The sequence below is a fragment of the Erythranthe guttata genome, chromosome 12 (assembly GCF_056151865.1).
Source record: "Erythranthe guttata isolate IM_541 chromosome 12, IM_541, whole genome shotgun sequence".
Lineage (NCBI taxonomy): Eukaryota > Viridiplantae > Streptophyta > Magnoliopsida > Lamiales > Phrymaceae > Erythranthe > Erythranthe guttata.
The window spans coordinates 20,011,341-20,034,392 of record NC_142544.1 but is presented as its reverse complement, the minus strand read 5'-3'; the positions used below and the strand labels follow the sequence as shown (position 1 = coordinate 20,034,392).

At 33.4% G+C, this 23,052-nt stretch overlaps 4 protein-coding genes across 5 annotated transcripts; all 4 read right to left on the bottom strand.

Moving 5' to 3' along the window:
• Window positions 1-1,616: 1,616 nt before the first annotated feature.
• ORP4C (OSBP(oxysterol binding protein)-related protein 4C) lies at window positions 1,617-4,663 on the bottom strand. The gene is made up of 6 exons (XM_012980767.2): window positions 4,473-4,663; window positions 3,083-3,244; window positions 2,719-2,964; window positions 2,516-2,612; window positions 2,031-2,425; window positions 1,617-1,945 (listed from the first exon to the last, which is right to left on the bottom strand). The coding sequence occupies exons 1-6, from the start codon at window positions 4,473-4,475 to the stop codon at window positions 1,667-1,669; spliced, it is 1,182 nt and encodes a 393-aa protein (XP_012836221.2). The 5' UTR covers window positions 4,476-4,663; the 3' UTR covers window positions 1,617-1,666.
• Window positions 4,664-10,050: 5,387 nt separating this feature from the next.
• On the bottom strand, window positions 10,051-12,075 carry LOC105956858 (Thioredoxin superfamily protein). The gene is made up of 7 exons (XM_012980769.2): window positions 11,968-12,075; window positions 11,569-11,662; window positions 11,040-11,159; window positions 10,875-10,953; window positions 10,654-10,740; window positions 10,458-10,520; window positions 10,051-10,358 (listed from the first exon to the last, which is right to left on the bottom strand). The coding sequence occupies exons 2-7, from the start codon at window positions 11,622-11,624 to the stop codon at window positions 10,278-10,280; spliced, it is 486 nt and encodes a 161-aa protein (XP_012836223.2). The 5' UTR covers window positions 11,625-11,662; window positions 11,968-12,075; the 3' UTR covers window positions 10,051-10,277.
• A 305-nt stretch (window positions 12,076-12,380) lies between these two features.
• LOC105956526 (Pentatricopeptide repeat (PPR) superfamily protein) lies at window positions 12,381-16,125 on the bottom strand. Its single transcript, XM_012980375.2, has one exon. The coding sequence runs from the start codon at window positions 15,896-15,898 to the stop codon at window positions 12,716-12,718; it is 3,183 nt and encodes a 1,060-aa protein (XP_012835829.2). The 5' UTR covers window positions 15,899-16,125; the 3' UTR covers window positions 12,381-12,715.
• Window positions 16,126-16,557: 432 nt separating this feature from the next.
• On the bottom strand, window positions 16,558-21,366 carry SLP3 (subtilisin-like serine protease 3). Of its 2 annotated transcripts, none has more exons than XM_088826226.1 (12): window positions 20,964-21,366; window positions 20,681-20,824; window positions 20,220-20,458; window positions 19,868-20,012; window positions 19,363-19,757; window positions 19,185-19,280; window positions 19,016-19,088; window positions 18,644-18,929; window positions 18,212-18,537; window positions 17,848-18,115; window positions 17,470-17,751; window positions 16,558-17,390 (listed from the first exon to the last, which is right to left on the bottom strand). In XM_088826226.1, the coding sequence occupies exons 3-12, from the start codon at window positions 20,405-20,407 to the stop codon at window positions 16,984-16,986; spliced, it is 2,466 nt and encodes an 821-aa protein (XP_088682352.1). In that variant the 5' UTR covers window positions 20,408-20,458; window positions 20,681-20,824; window positions 20,964-21,366; the 3' UTR covers window positions 16,558-16,983. The 2 variants fall into 2 exon arrangements, with proteins under 2 accessions (XP_088682352.1, XP_088682353.1); XM_088826227.1 differs by having other exon boundaries at window positions 20,681-20,881; window positions 20,964-21,266.
• Between the last annotated feature and the right edge of the window lie 1,686 nt (window positions 21,367-23,052).

Here is a 23,052-nt window from a genome sequence, read left to right as displayed (position 1 = left end):
AAACCAAGTCGCGTAGAGGCGTGTGTGAAGCTTCTCTTTGATCCTCCGGTGGAGGCTTCGCCTAACATGAGGCGCACTCTGTGCCGGGATCTGCTGCGAACGATGGTTACTTCTTTTGGAATCACCGGAACATTATCACCAGAGTATCTGGCAGCAATAAAAAAACTGCCCAAATTTAAGGACAGCCCCAAATCTTTGGAGAAATTCATTTGTGGGCTTTACCCGGGAAAGAAGCACGAATGTGATGGCACTAAAATTCAACTCATATTATCATGAAAATAAATTGACATTTTAAGGTTCTTTTTTGGTACATTTTTTTTATTCAAAAAATAAATAAGAAATCTCCGACTTACACACGAATGGTCTCATCAGTTTATCATAAAATTATATATATTTTTTTATCTAAAAATATCTGGTTAATCTAAGTCTTGGTGAGTCAACCGTGTCCTAAAATTAGGTTTAATCTAGTCAAGTCTAGCTTCTGTCTTGCTATCTGACCTTAAAATTTCTCAATCATGGTTCAAAGTCACCACAATCTCAACCATAGAATTGCAGACAAATTTAAATAATACAAGTTACTAATTCTTCATTTAAACTTTATTATTACATCAAATATAAAAAGAAATTAGATAAATTTATTGTCACTGCAAAAGCATCCACTTAGCTAGTAATTTCACCAATAAACACCCAAAAACAATACGACACATAATGCAAAGTAAACATCCAGGAAACAAGAAAAAGATCTATCACAATTCAATATTTAATAATTTTGAGCTAATGATTGTAAGATAAAAAAAAAAAGATACATTGGTTGGTAATCCAACTCTACAAACTTATACATCTGAAGTAAACAAAGACTTTTCCCCGAGTGACAGGTCATCTACCCCCGAAAAAAACGTCGTTCGTAGTTATATAATACTCAACAAATTTCTTTTCAAATACTGCATGTAATAGAACAGAGAAGGAAAAGGAGTTCAGACAGAAAAATGGGCTGCATTTTCTCTTGCAAAAGACTATCTTCTTCTTCTTCAACCTCAAAAAAATCGAACTTCAAAAAAGTAATCAGAATAGTAGATTTGAATGGTTACACTGAAGAGATAGATTATCCAGTGACAGTTGGTGAAGTAACTGGCAATCCACCAAAGCATTTCTTGTTCACTCACACTCAGCTCCTATCTTCTGCCTCAACTCCTCTCAAATCGGATACCCTTCTCGAGCAAGGCCGTTTATACTTCTTGCTTCCTTATTCTCTCTTCGATTCCAACGTGTCGCCGTTGGATTTGGCCCCCATAGCAAGGAAACTTTCCCAAACTAGCCGCTCAAAAAAATCCAAATCAAGAAAGCAAAATATTCCTTCATCGAACGCCGGTTTCTCAGACACGAGTGGTAATAAAACGGACAACGATGAAGTGTTACGCGAGCCCAAGTCGAGATCATGGAAGCCCGTTTTGGCTACTATCCGTGAGAGATCGTTCAATCAGAGAAGTGAATCAGATTTGCTGGAAATGTGAAGGGTGATACCAAAGAGTAGCGAATTTTTTTTATTTTTTTTTCGAATTTCTCATGCAAAACAAGTTAGGCGTACGTCTTTATTCTGGTTTTTTTTTATACAAGAATTGTAAAATTTAAATCATGTATATTATATATGTTGGTTTTACAAAAAGGGTTAGTCATTAACAACAATTGGAGCTGTTGGAACCAACTTATTGCTGGGTAAGCAGCTCCATCCATTTTCTTTGCTGTGAGATACTGTAAAATACTTTGGAATATAATCTTCTTCTTCTTCTTCTTCGTCTTGTTTTCGTCTCGACTTTCTCTCTCTTGCAGCTTCTCTCTGCTTTTCCTCAATGCATGTCTTGATTTCCTTAGCTTTTCCCCAGCTCTTTTCTAGAATGGCCTCGCTCACTTCCCCCCACACCACACTCGATTCACTCTCTAAAACCGCCTGATAAAATCGACAATATTTCATTATGAAGAAAGAAAAACACCCAAAAAAATGAGTTTTTTTTTTTTTTTAAATGGAAAAATACCTTTGGATCCTTAACAATGGGAGTCTTCAATCGGTGAAGTGCTTCTTTCGCATCGTAGATGGTTGTTGTTTTTCTGGTGGAAACATCTTTCACAATTACGGTTCTGTCCCAGTGGCCACTAACCTCATAAACGGTCTTTGATGTGGATGACATAAATATCTTCCCTTTAACCGATCTATGTATAGAGGGTCGTGGCAAAAATGAGTTTCCTCTGTAGCACAACTCTGCTTCAATACCACTTTCTTCACATCGAATCTTGACATTTCCCAGCCAATCGACACCTGGCAAAGGGAAAAATCTTATTACAAGCTTCGGAGAATTCATCGTGTAAGTTTCTCTCTTGTCCAGAATATTCAACCGCCTCTCCCCGTGCACCTCCGTTTCGATGTAAGTGCCTGCGTAAACAACATAATAATATTTATTCTTCGAATAAATCCAACTGTAAGTAATGTAATTAAAATACCATATAAGCTTAATAATAATACCATGGAATCTTGGTAGGGGAGATTGACACCATATCATTTCTATGTTGTTTCTGTCATCAGTTGCTTGAAGTGCAGTCACCGGTGGATGATGTGAAACCTGTCAAAAAATTCAAGAATTCATTGCATTGCCTAAATATTCACTTAATAGAGAAAAGGAAAGAAAAAAAAAACAAAAGTACGAAAAATAAAATGAATATGTGTACCTGTTCCAGTAGCACATTTAGTGTCCCCCTCGAGACGTGATGAGTCTCTCCAAGAATAGGGTTGTAAGGAGCCAAACCGAAAGGCAAGGGGCGCAAAGTGGATATGCTCCATGCAACAACCGAAACGAATCGGCCAAGTGGCGTCTCCTCATTGGAGCACTTGGTCAACATGTCAGAATTGGTGGAGTACAATGATTCGCCATAGCACTGAAGCTGAGACTTTGGAATGTTGAACTGAGGTGGAAGCTGGAATTTTTTTATTTTTTTTCCGTTGCAAGAATCAGATATTCATCCCACGTAGAAAGAAAACTAAACTTATTTTGTGAATACATTAGTAAAATTGGAAGTATAATAAAACACTTGCCTGAAGGCGAGTTAGGTCTGATCCTGGCCGTACACTAGAGAGAAGGCTTAGTATACGTTGGATCAAGTTCGGAGCTCTATACTTTGAATCCGATTCCTCGTTTTCCAGAGAAAATGGTGCAGTTAGAATAGCTAACTTTGTGTCCGACCCCACCTCTCTTACCTGCAACATATTTTGGCCATTAATTTTCTCGAAATGGACACTTTCATCTAATATACAAAACATTTAATTACTACACTGGAGTATCTTCGATAATTTATTCATAATTGTAAACCTAACCTAATCGTACTAGATTTATTTTTCTTATTTGTCGTTGTAACGAATTCAAACAAATACTAATATTTATTCAAAGTGTGTTTATTAGCTGTCCTAATTAAGCGGGGCCCGTTTGACGAAAACATAAATACTAGTAGCTGTTGGTCTATTCTATGCTACACCATGCGAACTTCATCGGCTAATTAATTTTCTACACATATATTAGTAGTTGAGGAAAACATAATTAGACTTTTGAATAGACCAACAACTACTACTACTACTGATAAATAAATTGGGAGGGGATTGTAGATACATGGTATATATCTTCACGCGTAGACTTTATTGAAATTCGAACGAAAAGCTCACTGAGTTCACACATATCCGAAAAATGTGACACTTATTGCGCCTTTTTACCATACCGGAATATCTAAATTCTCTTTATTCCGTAAAGTAAAAGCAAAATTTGCATCTTATTAAGAAAAGAGAGCGAGCAAGGCGCAACTTGCCACTTTTTTTCTTGGATCAAGAAGCTTTTATTTCAATTAATTCACATTTGACGTAGTTTTACGCTTTATAGAAAGTACATTGCACGTAACAAATCTATATTAAAAGTAAAATAAAGCACAGAGATAAAACACACAAATGGTAGAGAGAGATTAGGTTGGGACTAATTTTTCTGGTAAATTTAATTAGAGTCTGGGCATTAACTAATTAATTAATTAATTAGTTGGTTAATTAATCAAATACCTAGTTGATTACTACTTTTTCTTGTTGTTGTGCTTTCGCAGACGTGACAGGGGAATGAATACAAAAGTCATATCTTGTATATATATATATATATATATATATATATATATATATATATATATATATATATATATATATATATACATAAAATATTCGTTATTATCTGTGTGCTGACCAATCTATACACACATGACGGACGAAGAGTTAGTCCGACGTCGGAACTCACCGCCGGAAAACTACCTTAACTTGCCGGAAAACAATGTATTCAATAGACAAAATCGATTCAGAAAAAAGAAAAAAATTTAATCACGAATTACAAATTGAAAAAACAAGGATTCACCGGCATGAAATCGGACGCAGAGAAAGATAGAGTGGGGAAGAGAAGTACCATTTCAGGCGATCGCCGCACTGCCACTGAATCACAGAAGTAAACTTTAGAGAGAGAAAGAGGAGAGAGAGAGAGTGAGAGAGGGAATTTATAATTTGTTGTGTATCGGTCATTTCGAATCAATTGGAAAAAAAATCCCTTTTTAAAGACTTCGCCAGCGGCCTGCTTTCTTCACTTCCATTTCCTTTTTCGAGAAAATCAAGGGCAAAAAGGAAAAAAGAAAAGGGGCGTAAATGTCAATATTACCCCTGCGATTTTATTCTTTTCACAAATTCATTTGCTCAATTAATTAAAGAAAATATATATTGGGAATTTTTTAAAATCTGTTTGGGCTTTTCTAGATACTAGTACCTCACCCGTGCGATGCACGGGGATCAATTCTATGATCAAAATAATTCAAATCAACGAACTAAAGCATATCGATGATGTAAATCGAATACCTCTATAAATTTCTATATGAATTAAAAAGGATGTTAATGTTAACTGAAATGCTAAATCCCACACTATTTTTACCAAATCTTGCACATAAGTAAAAGTATTTCTCTCTAAGATTTTATTTTCTCTTCCCCCACATTTTTTCTTTTCCCCTAACTTTTTCACAAAATCACACACTAAAAACATCCCTACCATTCCAAGTTCGAATTTAACAAAAATCTTCACACGTTCAAACTAAAATAATGATGAAATTTGAGAAAAAAAATCGAATTTATATGAATTTGAATAAGTAAAAAGGTTTAATGAAATTGAATAAATATTAAATAAAACGGAACTCATTTTTTATGATTATTCATGTAAAAAATTAATGAATTTTGAGTGACTTGGATAAAATCATTTTAGAGAGAAGTTAGAGAGAATTTGAGTAGAGAATTTTTTTTTTATAATTTATGTGTGGGATTTAGTAAATTTTAGTGTGGAATTTAGGACGCTCCTAATTTAATGTTAATGCTAATGCAAATACTAATATGCATATGCTAATGCTAAATATAATATTAAAGCTAATATTGATACTAATATGTTAATGATAATCCTAATACTGATGCTATTAATGATACTAATACTAATGTTAATTAATATTAATGTTAATATGCTTATACTAATACTAATACAATAATACTAATAATATTAATAGTAATACTAATATTAATACTAATAATATTAATACCAAGACTAATACTAATACTAATAATATTACTAATACTAATACAAAGACTAATACTAATTCTAATACTAAGGGCTCGTTCGGTTACCTATATTGGATTAGATTGAATTAGATGAGATTGGATTAACTCCCTACTGACTAATTAATTATTTAGTTAGTAGCATGTTCGGTTTCTTGGATTAGATTTTCTATTAAATTTGTTAAAATCAGTTATTATATATGAATTGTCTATAAAACCACTGAGTTTACAATAATAAAATATAAATTTAAGGATAAAATTGTATTTTTCCTTTTTTGTCACCCCCTATTAAATTAATCTCAGGGGGAGGGGTGCTACTAATTTAATGAAATAGTAGCATTTAATAGCGGATTTTGAATTTAGAAGCGGATATGAAAAAGTGCGAATCTTACCAATCGGACATGTTATTAGTCTCTACTATTTAGTCAGTAGCACCTTATAGCGGTAACCAAACGAACCCTAATACTAATACTAATACTAATATCTTTATATATATAAGAAAGAAACGCTACGACCGGCAACTTAAGAAATCCTAATGACATTTTTACAATTATTAATTTTTAATATTTTTCTTTAATTTTCGAACTATATTTTTCAATCATCATCAAAATTGAAACATAATCGGGTAGAATCCCTCCCACATCAATAACTAATTTAGTCGTGACATGCACATAGTTAATTTAGTTGTAATCGTGATGATAATACAACATATGATGTAATAATTGACAAATACCATAAAATAATATATTTTAATATCTAAATATATTCGAATTTATTACCATATGGTGTATTGACTATTTAGTATCCTTTTTTGACAGTGTATCCAAAAAATAATAAGAAAATAATACACAAAATAACATTAATTAGTTTAATATAAAATAATTGTAATATGTGTAACCATCTATTTGTATCATATATGATTGTATTGATCGATCATTTTTTTGTAATGCTACTAAATATTACATGTCAAATACAAAGTGTACGTTTTATTTGATTCATAGTACAAATTTAAAAACATGCTTGGAACTCTTTGGAGACCATGTAATCCATCATAAGCATACAGAGTAGAATCAATTTTACATATGAAATACATATTTGTAATGAAGCACGATCATCATAGTCAAACTAACCTTCAATATCTATTGTATTGCCGATAAATGTCATACTCCTAATTCATAGATTGTTTTTCCTGAATGGAAATGGATATACTCCCTTCAGGATACATTGACATTTCCCTATTTTTTATAATTTTCTTTTCACTGACAATGTATTCAACACCGGTATAAATAAATTAAAATTAAATATACTTCAAAAAATAATATACTGAAATGAGAAAATATAAATCATATTATAGTTGTATGTCGTTACACATAAAAATGTATGATATCATATGTCTAATGCTATATATTAATAGCGATTACAACGAATATTAAATTACGCTAATATTTAAAGAAAATATTTACTCCACTTAATATGATTAAAATTTAATGTTGTAAATACTTATTTTTCGAAAATCTTTTCCAACGCTTTTAGGTAAGACAACAGTAGGCACTGGAACACAAATATAATATTAAATATATAAAAAATAGTATAACAAAAAATAGCAATAATTAATATATAATAAAATATATATGAGATACCGACAACCAATGTCCATCAATTTATTGATCACGTCCTAGTTAATATATATATATATATATATATATATATATATATATATATATATATATATATATATATATATATATTCTTAAATATTATTGCATATGAAATAAAATTATTATTACCAAAATAAATAATGTGATATGCAAATACAATATATCATCCACTCCGAACTAAGGAAGTTTTTCCTCTAGTGATCCATATAAAGATACATAATCCACATAGGATTCTTCTTTCTTGAAATGTAGTAAAATAATTATAAAAAAAACACTTTATATGAAACATGTGAATAAAAATAAATAAATTAAAATATTAAAATATCAGAAATCTTCGTGTAAAAAATATGTTAATGTAAAATATTAATACACAAATAATATATTCAAATTAATATTATATTTAAATATATTGAAGTTATAATTAAATTACGATTTTAAGTTGAAAAATATTTAGAATGCATAATATATTCAAATTAATGATAGTATATTTAAGTAATTATTACATTACAATTTTATTTAATTTTTTTTCCATTTATACATTCATAGTGCGCTGAAAAATATTTTTATGTTGAAGTGTTAAAATTAAAGATTTAATAAAAAAATATAATGAATTATAGAAAATTTTAAATGTAAAATAAATTATTCAATAAAAAGAAAGTTGTATTTCATATCACGTAATTGTATTTAGTTAAAACTTTTAGTCGTTTGAAAATCAATGTCATATAGGAAACTCAAATTAGATCAAATGGAACAAAATTGAACAACACATTTATTCATTTGAATTATCATATAATTTATTTTCAAATTACAAAATGTACATAACCGGAAAATTAATATATTGTTTACGATTATTCAAATAAAAAAAAAAACTAAATTTACATAATAAATTACACAATCAAAAAACAAACACGTTTATAGCAACATTTTGTATGTCACATTATTAATTTAAAACAATAGATTGGTAGGATATAGCGTTCACCATCTTGTCCAGTTCTTGAAAAATCTTTTTGCATATTATACAAATAATATTGGTGAGGTTCTGCAAAAAAAAAAGAAAAAAAAAAGAAAATATGAAACAAAATAAGAACAACAAAGATTAAAAGCAAGATTAACATTTAAAAATAATGAAATAAATAGTACATGAAGAACAAAAAAGAAAAACATAAAATAAAATAATAGTTAGTTATTATCAATGCAGAAAGAAATGGATATTAAAAATTAAAAAACGACAATACATTAAAAATAATTAGTACGACATAATGAAAAATAAAAGAAACCAAAAAATAAATGTATAAAACGTAAAAAATAATATGAACGAAGAAATAAAATGAAGAAAAACATAATAAAAACGAAATTCGATGTGTAAGAAATTATGAAGAACAACTAAAGTGTTGTGAAAAATGAATGAAAACAATGGAGTATTTATAGGGTTTAAGATGAGAAGATTTTTTTATATTTTGTTAAAATAGGAAATTATTTTATAAATTCCTTAATAAAGTCAAACAAATCAACATTTATTAAAAATGAAATCATGAAATTTAAATTTAATCGATTTTGTAATATATATATATATATTATTTCCATGTATAATGATATTTGCATATATTAATAAAATATTAATTTTATTATATTTCATTTGATTAATTAAAAAATACTAAATTCGATTATATATACATATATATATTATTTCCATGTATAAAGATATTTTGCATATATTAATAAAATATAAATTTTATTATATATTTTATTTGATTAATTAAAAAATAATAAATTCGAATATATATATATGTATATATATATATATATATATATATATATATATATATATATATATATATATATATATATATATATATATATATATATATATATATATATTATTTCCATGTATACGATATTTGCATATATTAATAAAATATAAATTTTATTATATATTTTATTTGATTAATTAAAAAAAATTCGAATATAAATATATATATATATATATATATATATATATATATATATATATATATATATATATATATATATATATATATATATATATATTAGTTTATATATATATTAAATTTATAGATTCAAATGAAAAATTATGAAATATATTTTAATTTATTAATATTTTCATTTTATACAGATATCCCAATTTTTTTTATTGAATGGATATTCGAATATTCCAAACTATTGAAAATTAAAAAAAAAAAAAAAAAAAAAAAACCGTATTCCTTTATTTTAATATTAAAAAAAATGTTTTTTTCTGAAAATTATTTGAATATTCGTAAAAAAATTGAGTTTCATGATCTTTTTTCAATAAATATATTTTGAAATACTGAAAATATAAATAAAATTTTTATATTTCGAATTTATAAAATATTAACTTTGGAAATAATATATATACATGTGGTAATTATTTAATGATTGTGTAAATGTAAAATAGGAAAAAACTTAAAAACATCCATAAATAAAAATGCCACCTAATCAATTGAAGAATCCACCTCATCAATTGAACTCCAACTAAGCAATTTTGACAAATGACATCATCATTTGCCACATGTCAATCATTGAGGGCATAGATCCTCTTTTTATATTATATATAGATTTGTTGTATATTAATATTATAGTGGAGTGGAGACTGAAGAGAAATACATTTAAAAATCATTCTAATACATTTTATTATAAAAAAAAAATACAATTAAAAGAAAACCAAATTTTAATATCAATTACTGAAGAAAAAAAACTCTATAGAAAGATATAATTAAATTGCTTGAATATATTTCAGAATTGCTTTTTTAACAGTAAGCTTGGGCATGACATTCTTCAACATATTACCTGTTATAAGAAAAACAAACACAAACTTGAAAAATCGATAACCGGAGGCAATCGTCGTAACTACTACTCCCTCAGGTGTGAATCAATGGCTGCAAAACTGCATCTGTTTTCAGAAAATGCCGAACATGTCCTACTACATATTATTATTCACTTCGGTCAGACGTTCGAATTCCATAGTGCTTGAAAAATTCTCTGAATCCGTAAGGACTGAGATCGTTGTTGAACTGGAAAAAGAAAGGATATATCTCAAATATTCGTTTTTTCGTATAATTTGAAATAGATGTGTACTGTATGGGATGATGGGAACAACTTCAAACACTCACCGGTAAAACTCTGACGGAGTATTTTGTGATATTCGGATCAACAGCCTTTCCTTGACTAGTTGCCTGTGTCATATAATAAACGGTGGATCATTACATACAAAGATCGAAGTACGAAAATCTAGTTCACCATAATCTAAAATCTCTCGATCTGTCACATATTTAAAATTGAATGTTGGTAATAAAAAACAATTTTTACCTGTTCTGGGCTGTGAAACATTTCTATAAATGGATATTCTGTCTTCTGCCGTGTAATACAGAACCCCGGGTACTTTGGGCACTCAACCTAAGAAACAAAAAACACGATAACTACGCCAAAAAATCTTAAGCTAAAATCAACAAGTTTTACTATAGTGTAAATGAGATGTTTTTATAAATCAAGAATAATATCATGTAGCACATGCCAGCGAGATGACTTACGCGCAAAAATTTGACATGTGGATCGAACTCTGCAGCGGCTTCCTCCAGTACTTTGTCAAGAGGTTTCGTTAGGTTACACCTGCAATTGTAAAAGACTTAAATGACTGACAAATAATTATGCTAATTATGAAAATAAAAACGAAGAAAAGTGAGTCGAACAGTTACTTGATTGTAAATGCAACAACCACAGGGTGACCTTGGTGAAGGAGCTGGACGAACTCACGTTCTGAGGTGAAATGAATAACTTTCGACGGTCCTAGATCCTTTGGGTAGCCAGTATAGTACCTTCGCATTTTTACGGCGATTCATATGAGAATATGGTTAATCGAGTGGAGTGATCAAATAACAGGGGAAATTGAAAAATATTGAGTGGCACTAGAATTAGATTTAAGTAACACACCGAAGTCCGGAATAAAAAAATGAAATTGATCACAAACTGCATATAAACAAGTTGATATTATATAAAAGTATCATAAAATATCCTAGCGAGAAAGCACCCCGGAACTAAAAAAAACATCTAATTGGCTCTAACCAACTCATGACTAAATTTATCCAAAGAAAAAGAAGTTAGAACATCATTTTCGGAGAGTAAACTTGAGGATTGAACTTAGAACATCAATTCTGATATACAAGATTCTGCTTGTCAACAATGTATATAGTTGGTGTTTATTCGGGCGTGAATTCGTGAACATACTTGCAGGTTGAACGAAGATCGAGCATCAGCTTATTGAGGAACGAAGAATCTTCCATTCTGCTGAACTCAAAGAAGAACGATTTTTGCCAAAAACCTGCGTTAGAACAATATATCAAACACTTTATCTTCAAAACCCCAAAAAACAAGGGCAGCTGATTTGCTCAATTATTTACTTTTTTACTCCTGCCAATTCATGTATCTATCTCAGTATTGCACGACCAATTCAACACAAATCAAAATTCGATGGATAATTACAAACTCTTTCACCAAAAGCAGAAAATAATTTTTCCGATTACCATTTCAGTAAAAACTAAATTAAAAGCTGGAATCCTGAGTCTGATTTCTCTATTCGGATTTCTGATCACACGAATTAGACGAGTTATAAGAAGTATACATTACCCGGCGGCGGACGGCAGTTGAGCTACGGTGGCTGTACCTCTTCCTCAGACTAGGCTTAGAAACACGACTTCCCGTTTTCCAAATCAAGTATAGCGATATATGTTCGACAAATAATGTTCAAATAATCATTAAAAATAATATTTTGCTTTTATAAAAATATTATTTTATATATTTAATTTTTGAAATGAAATATCAAATATGTTCTTTGTTTTACTAATTACTATAGAGAAATATTTTATTTTTTTACACCATATTTAGCAAGCCCGACCTAATGAATTTCGGGCTCGGGCTCGGGCTCGGGCTCGGGCTCAGACAAGAGAAGAGTTCAATGGGCTTTGCAAACGTAAGCCCAAATATGTCCATTTGTTTTTAGGGTACATAGTACTTTCAATATAGCACATATGACCTCCTTGTTTTTATACATGAAGTATTTCTTTATATATTATTAGCATACAAAAAATATACACAAGAAAAAATCATTATCAACAGCAAAAGGCAAAATCTATTACAAGAACAGATTCTCACAGCATCTTTCTTCATTCCTTCTATTTAAGCTGCTGCTGCTGCTGTTGGATAATTTCAAAGAGCCGCAAAACGATTATCGATCTCGCACTAATCGTTTAGTTTCGACGCGAACACTGATCTCAGTGGACGGACTATCAGTTTCTTTTTTAACACGTCGATTCTTCAATATACCATTTGCACCAAATCGACTGTGTTATAAACCGTAGCTTATGCAGCAAAGAGCTCACAGTTCCATAAGCAACTTAGTCAACCGATTTGCTTTAGCTAGGTCCCCCTTCGAACACAGCGAACGAATTCGAGAATAAAACGAATCAAAATCTTTCAACTGCTCTATTTTTCCATCTTCGCCCCCACAAATCTCAACCGTGTTGTTATCTTCTTTTTCGACATCATCATATGCTACGGAATGAAAACCAATTCCATTATTTACCGAAGGCGTAACTTCAGTATGTGGATCCAGTGTGCGTAGAGACGAATTTCTCCCAGAAGAGAAAAGCACGGATCCGACTTTATTAAGCAAAGCAACAGCCTCGTAAATACTTCCTCGATCCAAAAGAAAAACGAGTAGATTCTCGACCGAATCGGATTCAGCTCCACTATCCACCCTGCCTAAGAGATCAACAACAGACGGGGTTTGAAGCATCTCTCTCAAGATTCCCCAAGATTCTCCCATCCTTCCTTTCGCGCATAAGCCCCTAACTAAATACATAAAACCCAAGAAATCCGGTAAAAACCCGTTTCTTTTAAACTCGAGATACAAATTAAGTGCTCCTTCCATGTCGCCTTTCAGACAATACCCGTTGATCAGTGCACCAACCGTAAATGCATCTGGCTTAAGATTTCTCATCTCTAAGTCATGGAAAATCTTTATAGCTTCATCGAGCAGACCAGACTTGCAATAACCGTTAATCAACGAGTTATAGATACGAGTGTTCGGCTTGAGATTCTTGAGTAACATCCTCTCGAGGAGCATATTTGCGTCATGTAAAAGCCCTTCTTTAGCTAAAGCATCGATAAGTGTACCGTACGTAACTTCAGTTGGAAGAATATCGATTCGTTCGAGTGAATCGAACAATCTAAAAGCTTCGGTCAGACAACCTTGGTGGCACAATCCATTTATTACGGAATTGAAGGTCACTATGTTGAGGGCTATACCCTTCTTCTTCGCTGCTAAAGTGCAGATATCTAACGCCTCTTTGATATGCCTTTTTTTACAGAGGGCGTCGGTTATAATCGTGTAGCTAACAACATCCATAGGGGCAAGATTGTATTTTGCTCCTACCAAAAGCTCGTAGGCATCCAAAACTCTACCTTCGTTTATCAGTGTCTTAAAAACGGCAACGGGAATGGTTATATTCCGGTTCTTTTCATTCATCGATGAGAGAAATACAAAGGATTTTTTCACATCATGCAAACATAAGTAATTTAGTACGATCTCACAAACTCTGAGATCTGACATGCCGTAAATTTTAATAAACGGACTCAAAATAAGCCGAGCCAGCAACTTTTTACCTTCAAAGAGAAGCGCTCCAAGAATCGAATAGTAGCACAAGCTGGCCCATTCTAATCCCTCGGTTCTCATTGCCGATAATATATCGTACGAGGCCTCGGGGAAACCCATTTTGCACAGGAAATAAACCGCATCTGTGCATAAAACAGGCAGCGTTAGAAACCCCGTTTCTTCGATTCTGTGCATCACCTCCAAAACACTTTCTGCACCTTTTACATTGAATGCTGCTTCAATCAACATCATGTATAGTTTTTTATCCAAAGGCAAACCTTTCTTGATATATTCGATAAATACATCACATGCCATGTCTGCCATGCCCTTTTCGCACAGCCCCAAAATAATACATTCGTAACAAGCGGACGAAGAATCTGGCGTGTTTCGATACTCATCGAATATTTCTAGTGCATCGTCGATCCTGCCCGCTTTGCAATATCCATCAATCAAAGTGAAGTATGTAATAGAGTTCGCCGAAATGTCCATTTTTTGCAGTCCCTTATAAATTGCAAATGCATCCTCGAACAAGCCCACCATGAACAGAGCTTTTATCAGTATATTACACACGACCACATCCATACGAACACCTGCTGCTTCAAGTTTCGTTTTTGTATCCAAAATCCCCGAGTTATTTTGTTCTTTAACGTAGCCTTGTAACAATGTGCTATATGTGAAGGCATCTCCGATTATGCCCTTTGAGAAATGATCTGCCTCGGATGTCCTCCCGACTTTGCATAATCCATTAATGACAGTGTTGTACGTCACAACCCCAGGACTTATACCTCTCTTCGGCATTTCATCGAGCAGCTGGTATACAAGATCAAAATCGCCCTTTCTACAAACTCCATTAATCAAAATGGCGTACGCAAACTCGTCCGCTTCGATCCCTAACTTCTCAAGCATGCCAAAAATCGAAAATGCCTCGTCCAGTTTCCCTTTACTGCAAAATCCCAATATAATTGCAGTGTAGGTAACTAAATTCGGCTCGATTCCATCCCTTCTCATCTTGTGCAAAAATCCTACAGCCTTTTCCACATTCCCGTTCTTTGAAAACCAATCGATAAGTATAGTGTAACTTATAGTATCCAACTCGACTTTCTTATCCACCATTGCTCTAACTATTTTAAATGCCTCGTGAACTAATCCTTCCCTTAAACACCCGTACGCCCAATTACTATAGAACACAACATCAAACGCCAGATCGTTGCTTCCCATCCAAGCAACCAATTCAGAAACCTTGTCTACATTTCTTAATTTACAGTAAGCAGTCAAAATAGCTGTACATGTAACAGAATTCGGCATCAAGGAACCCGACTTTACAGCAGTCTCGTAAAACCCGACCGCAAGTTGAGGCTCCCCAATCCTCGAAAAACCAGAAATCACAGAACTACAAACATAATTATCAAAAGGGTAATTGAATTTGTCATCAGACATCAATTCCAACAAATCAATCACTCTATCCATTTTCCCCATTTTGCTAAAACAGCAAATCAATAAACAAAAAGTACGAGAAGAAGGAACAACGCCGTTTAATTTCAAGGAATCCTTCAACAGAGAAAGCCCCCGCTCAGGGTCTTGATTACAAGTACAAAGAGCTTGGATTAGAGAATCAAAAACACGATTTTGGTGGAAAATATCGTGGGTTCTCAAGAAATCAGCTGCTTCTTCGTACTTGCTCTCCTTGATCAAAGCTTTTGCAAAAAATGTGCGGGTTTGGGAATCGGCATTGATTTGATTCGAGCTGAGTTGGGAGAAGACGTGGATAATGGCTTTGAATCTTTGATTCCGAGAGAGGAAAATAAATAAATTGTTGAAATCTTTAAGGGTTGGAGTGAAACCACTTTTTAGCAGTGTGGAGAGCGGAAGCATTTTCAAATGATTTCTATGGCGAAAAAAAACCATTCTTCTGTATTTTGCAGGGCATTTTCCGCTGCTAACATGGTACAGTATATTAAACGGACTTGGAGAAGCGAAGAGGAATTAGAAGAAAAAAAAAAAAGAATTCCGGTGGCGGATACGGCGGCGGAGGTGGCGGAGGTGGCTTTGGGAGGAAGGGCAGCCGGTGTTCCAAAGGTCGCACCTTTGGGGAAGAAGGAAGATTACGCTGTGCAATTACGGAAGAACAAAACGACGTCGTTTTAGGAGTTTCAATTGGACATATTGCATAAATGGGCTTTGCAGAGTATTGGGCTTTAAATTAAAGGGCTTAGGAATTAATATTACAATTAAAGAAATGGGTCAAATTCAGATTGTTAATTGGTGGCCCAATTACTAATTTGGGCCAGTTGGAATAAAATTGAAGAATGCACAAAATGGACACTTGTCACTCATTCATTAGCTAGACAAAAGAATACTCTGAAAAATGCACATGCAAACTTGTTATATGTAACCTGAATGTAGGAAATAAGTATTATAATCTTCTAGATTCCGTAAAATGTTATCTATTTTGTCCTCGTTTCTTGTAAAAAAATATTTTCTTATGCACTACAATTTGATATTTATTAGCCAAGAGACACACGCATATTATGTTTCACAATTTACAATATATATTTATTTATGTGTTGATTTCAAACTAATTCTTATTTGAAAAAAATCAAAAATAAAATAAAATAAAAGAATAAACATATATTTTTTTCACATATAGAACAGATGGAATATGATTCAACTACTATAAATAGTTATTATTACATATCCAGTAACAAAAAAAATAAAAATTACAGCAAAAGAAGGCTGTAATAAATAATAATAATAATACTGTTACACTGCCATGGCGAAAACAAGAAATTCCACCATGCCATACAACTAAAAGTCAAAACTTAATAGCATTGGGAAGAAACTACAAGTCTCCCCCCTCACACTACTTATCTTTACATCGATTCCCGATTATATATATATATTTTTTTTTCGGACGAAAATACGCCCGATCCCAGCATTATGCGTATTATTATTATTCGACACCGATCGAGAAAAAAGAAAGTTTCACCAACTTATCGATCGTAACCCATAGCTACAACAGGTAGCCTCACCTTGTGGCCTCGACTCCCTTTCAGCCATACCTCACCGAAGCTGTAGCTCCCCGTGACCGAACGGACCGTGAGGGTGACGGTTATCCTCCGCGATGCACCTGGTCTTAGAGTCATTGCCGGAGGATCGGTTTCGATGGCGACAGCTGGCGCCATTCTAGCTGATATCACGTATGTTTCTTCCCCAGCAACGTTCGTCACGGTTCGTGTGACGGTCTGAGTTCCCACGAGGTGTGAAATCGCAATCGAGGGCATGTTGAGATTCGATGGATGGCCTAGAGTGTAGTTGCATGGGATGTTTGTGTAGTTCTTGATCTCGTGTGCATCTATTCCGGGTGTGGTGCACAAGAACCCCAAGTAGTCTTCGTATCCTTAAAAAAAAATCAAGAAAATTCAAAAAAAATGCTAAAAATAAATAAAAATAATAAATTAAAAAAAATAAAAGATTACCAGCATCGAAAATGAGTCCGGGGTCGAGAGCTGCTCTGGGGTTGACATGGCCACTCCCATAATCGAACGGTGTTGCAGGTACGAAAGAAAGAGTCTCTTCGCTCGAGTATTGTTGGGCTTGAAGTGGTCTCTCTGCTCGATCGAGGGTGGTCGATGTAGTCATCAGAGCCGATTTGATAGCAGCCGGGCTCCACCGAGGGTACTTTTGCTTCACGAGAGCAGCTATTCCTGCTATATGAGGTGCAGCCATGCTAGTTCCTGATATCATTGCAAATCCCTCCCCTGTTTTTTTTTTTCAAGAAACGACATTTTTTTTACACTTTTTTCGTTTTCCTAACTAATTAGAGGGCAATATGCGTAAAAAGATCACGACTTTACCAACGTAATTTGCTTCATCAGTTCCGTTCGGAGCCCAAGCAGCCCAAATTAACGAGCCAGGAGCTAGAATATCGGGTTTAAGAAGATCTGCATCTTGAAAGCTGTAATCTTTGATATTAGGTCCTCTAGCAGAGAATATTGCTACTTGTGGTGCAGATCTATGGAGTATAGGCCTCAGCCCATCGCCTATACTTCCTACAGCCTCGAACCTCTTCACTCGTCCGGTCCAATCTCTAGGTGTCGAGGCGTTGTAGTAATCTATAAGGTCCTAAAACATGATATGTATATGATTTCGAAGTAAGTATTAACAATGGAGGAGAAAGAAAAAAATAATAATAATAAATAAAGGGAAAAGAATAGTTACCGTTGATTTGATACAATCGGTGATGAGGATTCCTGGAATACCAACAGGAACGGGATCGAATTTAGTTCCCGGAGAAGCGGTTTCAACGGCTAGTACGAATCCAACGGCACCAAGAGCTTTTGCAGTTTCGGATACTTTCTTGATCGAAGCAGTGCCAACTACGAAATTGAATGAATAGCCGCAGAGAAGAATATTCCCTTGCACAAGATTCTTGTTCAGAACTTCGGGCCTTTGGCAGTCAGATGGACTGTACTTGGCCACCGATGAATCCAACAGCACGTCATTAGCCGCAACCAATGTGAACGTTCGATTCGCATGCGTGGCAGCTACAAAGAGAGTTTCGAAGTTTATCGATCTGCTAGTTCGAAAACTCAAAATGCCTTTTGTAAAAATTCGATTTTTATTGTTTTTTTTTTGACGTGAAGAACTTACGAGACAAACCGAGTCCAGCTAAGATTTTTCCGTTCCCCAAGGTGAGATGATTCTTGTATCTCCGATCATCAACCGCAGCAGCTACGGTAGCTATCCATGGACTGTACGAGAGCATGGTTTTGGGGAAAGGCCCTCCGTTTCCAGCTGCTTGTGCAACAAAGACTCCGGCTTTAACAGCCGAGAGAAGAGTAATATCGAAAGGGTTCAAATACGTCGTCTTTGTAGCAGCTGGCGGACTATTGGGTCCCACCGAGAGATTCAAAATATCCACACCATCATGAACAGCCTGTTAAAAAAAATAATATGTGTAATATATAACTATGATGAATGAAGTAATATAAAGACTCGATTTTTACACTTTAGAATATGTACCTGATCGATGGCAGCAACAACATCTGCAACAAACCCACCGAACATTCTGTAGAGCGCCTTGTACACAGCGATCCTATACAAAGACAAAGATACCCTCCACTGTTGAAACAAACGGCAATCTATTTGGAAAAAATGACATACGAAAAGGTTTGTAGTAAAATTGTAGTACCTCGCGCGTGGTGCCATTCCACTTGCTCTCCCAAATTCAAATCCGTGCATCCTTACCGGAATCCCGTTATTACCAGCTGCAATTGCTGCTGTATGACTGAGAAAAAAAAAATTAAAAATTAAAAATTAAAAAAAAAAGAAAAGAAAGAACCTTCCATGCAACGGTAACTCAAACAAACCTTCCATGTCCATCACCGTCAAGTGGAGAATCGAAATCAATGTCCGGATTAAATGAACCGGCGATTTTAGCAGCTTCCGCGAAATGCTGAGCTCCGATAATCTTCCCATTACAGAAGTTCCTCTTTGTGATGGGGTCCACCTCACATTTGCCAGTGTACTTTGGAACAGGTCCGTAAGGATCGGTATTATGTGTTGCAAAGCTCGGGTGATGAGGGTATATTCCGGAATCAACAAATCCTATTACTATATCCTCTCCAGCTCGATCGAACCCCCCTCCAGTGGGCCATACTCCAGTTGGAAGCCCAAGAAACTGTGGAGTGTGTGTTGTGAGTTTCTTGACTTTCCAATCTCTTTCCACAGACTTCACACCGGGTGCTCGTCCAAGTATTTCTGCCTACTAATATATATTTTCACAGTATAAGAAATACGCGTGTAGACGAATTTTTTATTTTTTTCGAATTTTCGGACAGAAAATGTAAAGAGTATATAAGAAAAGAATGTCACCTGCTCGGGTGAAATGTGTACCGCAAATCCATTGATCAAATGACGGTAGCTATAGAGTTTTGTGTAGGTTCCTTGGTCAAACAGCATATCAAGAAGCATATCGTGTCGCTTCTCTAAGTGTCGAGCATACGATATGACCAATTCACTGAAATGAGAACCAACCACACATTAGTATTACTAAGTCCGTGTTTGGATTGAACGATTTTAAACGAGAGCTGCGGATTTGAAGTTCCTTGTCAAATGACTTAATCGAAACAAACGCAATGGATTTTTTACAATGGATTTCGATTTTCAAATCATTCCCATCCAAATGCAACATAAATTTAGGCTAAAATAGATATGAAAAAAGCACCTTGTGACATCGATTTTCTCATCGGAATCGGAATCCACGGCAATGGCTTCGAACCCACTAACACCACCGCTATAGCTTACGATGGGCTCTCCTTCAACTTGCACAATATATACTTCTGCTTTCCCCAAAATTACAAGACCTAATAAAAGTAGGACTATAAAAGAACCATTCAACTCTCTGTTCCTCATTTTAGCTTTCGGCTCTGTTCCAACTGCTCGAATCGGCCTTGTAAATCAAATCTGTTCATAAACATCATGAAAAACAATGAACATTAAAAACATTTGAAGCCAAATCCACGGCGAAGAACCGAAAAATAAATCAATTAAAAGCATAAACCAATTCTACAACCCTTATCCTCATTGTATGTACAACACACACACACACACACACACACACACACACACACACACACACACACACACACACACACATATTAGAAAAAAAAAGGAGAATTGGATTACCAGCCAGATAGATGACTGATAAGCAATGGATGATCCAATATGGGGACTCACTGAAGTTCAGTTCTATAGTTGGTCCTCTTTTTCTTTTATATTTTCTTTTCTTTTTAAATATCTTACTCACATTTTCTCTGTGAGATAATTTACCTGAAACATAATAGAGCTAATTATAGTAACAAACTCCTAACATATGTATAAAGAAAGCTGCAAGAAGAAGCAAAGAATCAGCAGAAAAAATAAAAAAAATAAAAAAATAAAAATGAATAAAGGTAAGATCTTTACTCACATTGATCCAAGAAAAGAATAAAACCCCCCCAAAAAAACAAAAAACAAGCAGCAGTTTCACCCACAGTAAATTCCAGAGAGTTCTGAACAACAAGAAAACATCAAGAAATGCAGCCCATCAATCATCAACATTTACTTCTCTTAATAACTTCAAAGCAAGCAAAAAAAGGAAGGCTAATTAATCAAAATGAGAACAAATTTCTTTTATTGTTGGTGGGTGAGTGTGAAACAAAGAGTGATGATTATGAGTGAGAGAGTGAAGTGGAGGTAGTTAGGGTTCTTTGTGGCTGAGTTATATATATATATATATATATATATATATAATTTATTGAGTAAAACCGAAAGATGGAGATATAAAGGTTGAGTCTTTGATGAAAAGAAACTATATTTTGCTATTTGCTACCACACCACAGCTCAGTTCCAACACGTATTACTAGATTTTGGACCTCTCTTTCTCTCTCTCTCTCTCTCTCTCTCTCTCTCTCTCTCTCTCTTACTTTTTTTTTTCTTCACTTTCATATGTGTCACAGGAATAACATTTTTTAGTTGATCTTGTGACCTTTAGGTAAGTGCTAAGTCACAATCAAACATTGGGCAATTTCAATATTGTGATTTTTATTTTTATTTTTTTTCTTGTAATTCTCTTACACTGTTTGATATTAACATTAATAAGATCTGTAATGGTTGCAGAAAAGTTGAGTGTAATACAGTAAAGGATGAATCTTGTACTAAGTATAGACCACTATAGAAGTGTATCTACATGCACTAGATTCCATCTCATATTTAATTACTCATGCAATCAATTAACCGAAGAGCTGTTTAATTTTCTAAAGTTTTTTTTTACGGCCACCCTCGAGTTAAGGTTAAATTACAAAAAAAACCATCTTTTTTGGGTAATTATCACCGGCCGTCTCAACTATGAATCTTCTGATACATGCACCTGTATGATATCAAATTCAACATAATCTTCTAGATTACATGGAATGTTCTCTAGTTTGTACTCGTTTTGTACAAAAATACCGTTTCTAATGCACCTCAATCTGATATTTACAAGCAAAAAGACACATCCTTTGATCATCTTGTTTCAAAACGTGGGACTCGAATGGGATAAAACTAAAGAATATTCCACATGATCTAGAAGATTCCACTAAATTTGATACCGCAAGAGTAAACGTGTAAGAAGATTCATGGTTAAGGGGAGTGACTTTAGTTACCCCAAACATGATAGGGTTTTTTCGTAATTTATGTTAGATTATATTATTATTAGTTAATATTCAAAAGTGGATATAAATATGAAATAATTGAATAATCAAATCCTGCACAAGGGCAACACAACCATGACCGTTGCCTAGCATTTAATTTCTTCAGCAGATATTTTTTTTTCCTTAGTCAGAGATATAATATAAACTTTAATTTATTATACTTTAACATATATTTAGTTAAATTTTGTATTTCATTTTTTTAAATAGTCCTGAAAATAAATCCATACTAATAATCTAGTACACAAGAAGTTGGGCTGGGCCCACCAGTTAAAGAACAATCAATGGTATGGATGTAATTAATCCCTGGTCCCTCTTTTGCTCCCTTCACTATAACTTTCTTCATAACTCACAATACTAATATTTATTATACACTTCAATTTTGAAAATCAATTTAAAATTTATACTATTACAAATTTCATATATATATATATATCATAATATATGGTTGTTGCAAACGGTCATTTTCTGAAATCATGTGAGGGATGTTCCCACCATAGTTGTCGCTATGCTTGTACATTACATGTGATAGTAAGACCAAACTCTGTGCCACCTACTCTATTCAAGATTCCATGTTACATTACTATATTTGTTAATTACCCATAATTAATTATATTATGCATCATAGTCGAAAATCAGTCGACGCATTTTCAAATATCAGTCGTTCATATAACGTTACGTAATCGATACAGGTCCAACGTTGTCGTAAAATAAGTATCCGATATCGCGTAGGGGCCCATACGATTATGTAGGTTCAAAATACGCAGACTTAAGCTAATGGGCTTAACCACAAAGTTATCAACTAATTACACATTTACCCTTCATTTTTCT

Coding starts and splice junctions, on each gene's coding strand:
- ORP4C (XM_012980767.2), bottom strand. Junction 2,426..2,515: donor TCCCCTACCAAGATTCCATG/GTATTATTATTA, acceptor TTGTTTACGCAG/GCACTTACATCGAAACGGAG. Junction 1,946..2,030: donor CCATTGTTAAGGATCCAAAG/GTATTTTTCCAT, acceptor CGATTTTATCAG/GCGGTTTTAGAGAGTGAATC.
- LOC105956858 (XM_012980769.2), bottom strand. CDS start 11,624: ATGGAAGATTCTTCGTTCCTCAATAAGCTGATGCTCGATCTTCGTTCA. Junction 10,954..11,039: donor GTTGTTGCATTTACAATCAA/GTAACTGTTCGA, acceptor TTACAATTGCAG/GTGTAACCTAACGAAACCTC. Junction 10,521..10,653: donor TGTTTCACAGCCCAGAACAG/GTAAAAATTGTT, acceptor TATATGACACAG/GCAACTAGTCAAGGAAAGGC.
- LOC105956526 (XM_012980375.2), bottom strand. CDS start 15,898: ATGGTTTTTTTTCGCCATAGAAATCATTTGAAAATGCTTCCGCTCTCC.
- SLP3 (XM_088826226.1), bottom strand. CDS start 20,407: ATGAGGAACAGAGAGTTGAATGGTTCTTTTATAGTCCTACTTTTATTA. Junction 18,538..18,643: donor AGCTGGACTCGGTTTGTCTC/GTAAGTTCTTCA, acceptor CTCTCTTTGTAG/CTGCCACGCATGCGAATCGA. Junction 17,752..17,847: donor TGATGAAGCAAATTACGTTG/GTAAAGTCGTGA, acceptor AAAAAAAAACAG/GGGAGGGATTTGCAATGATA.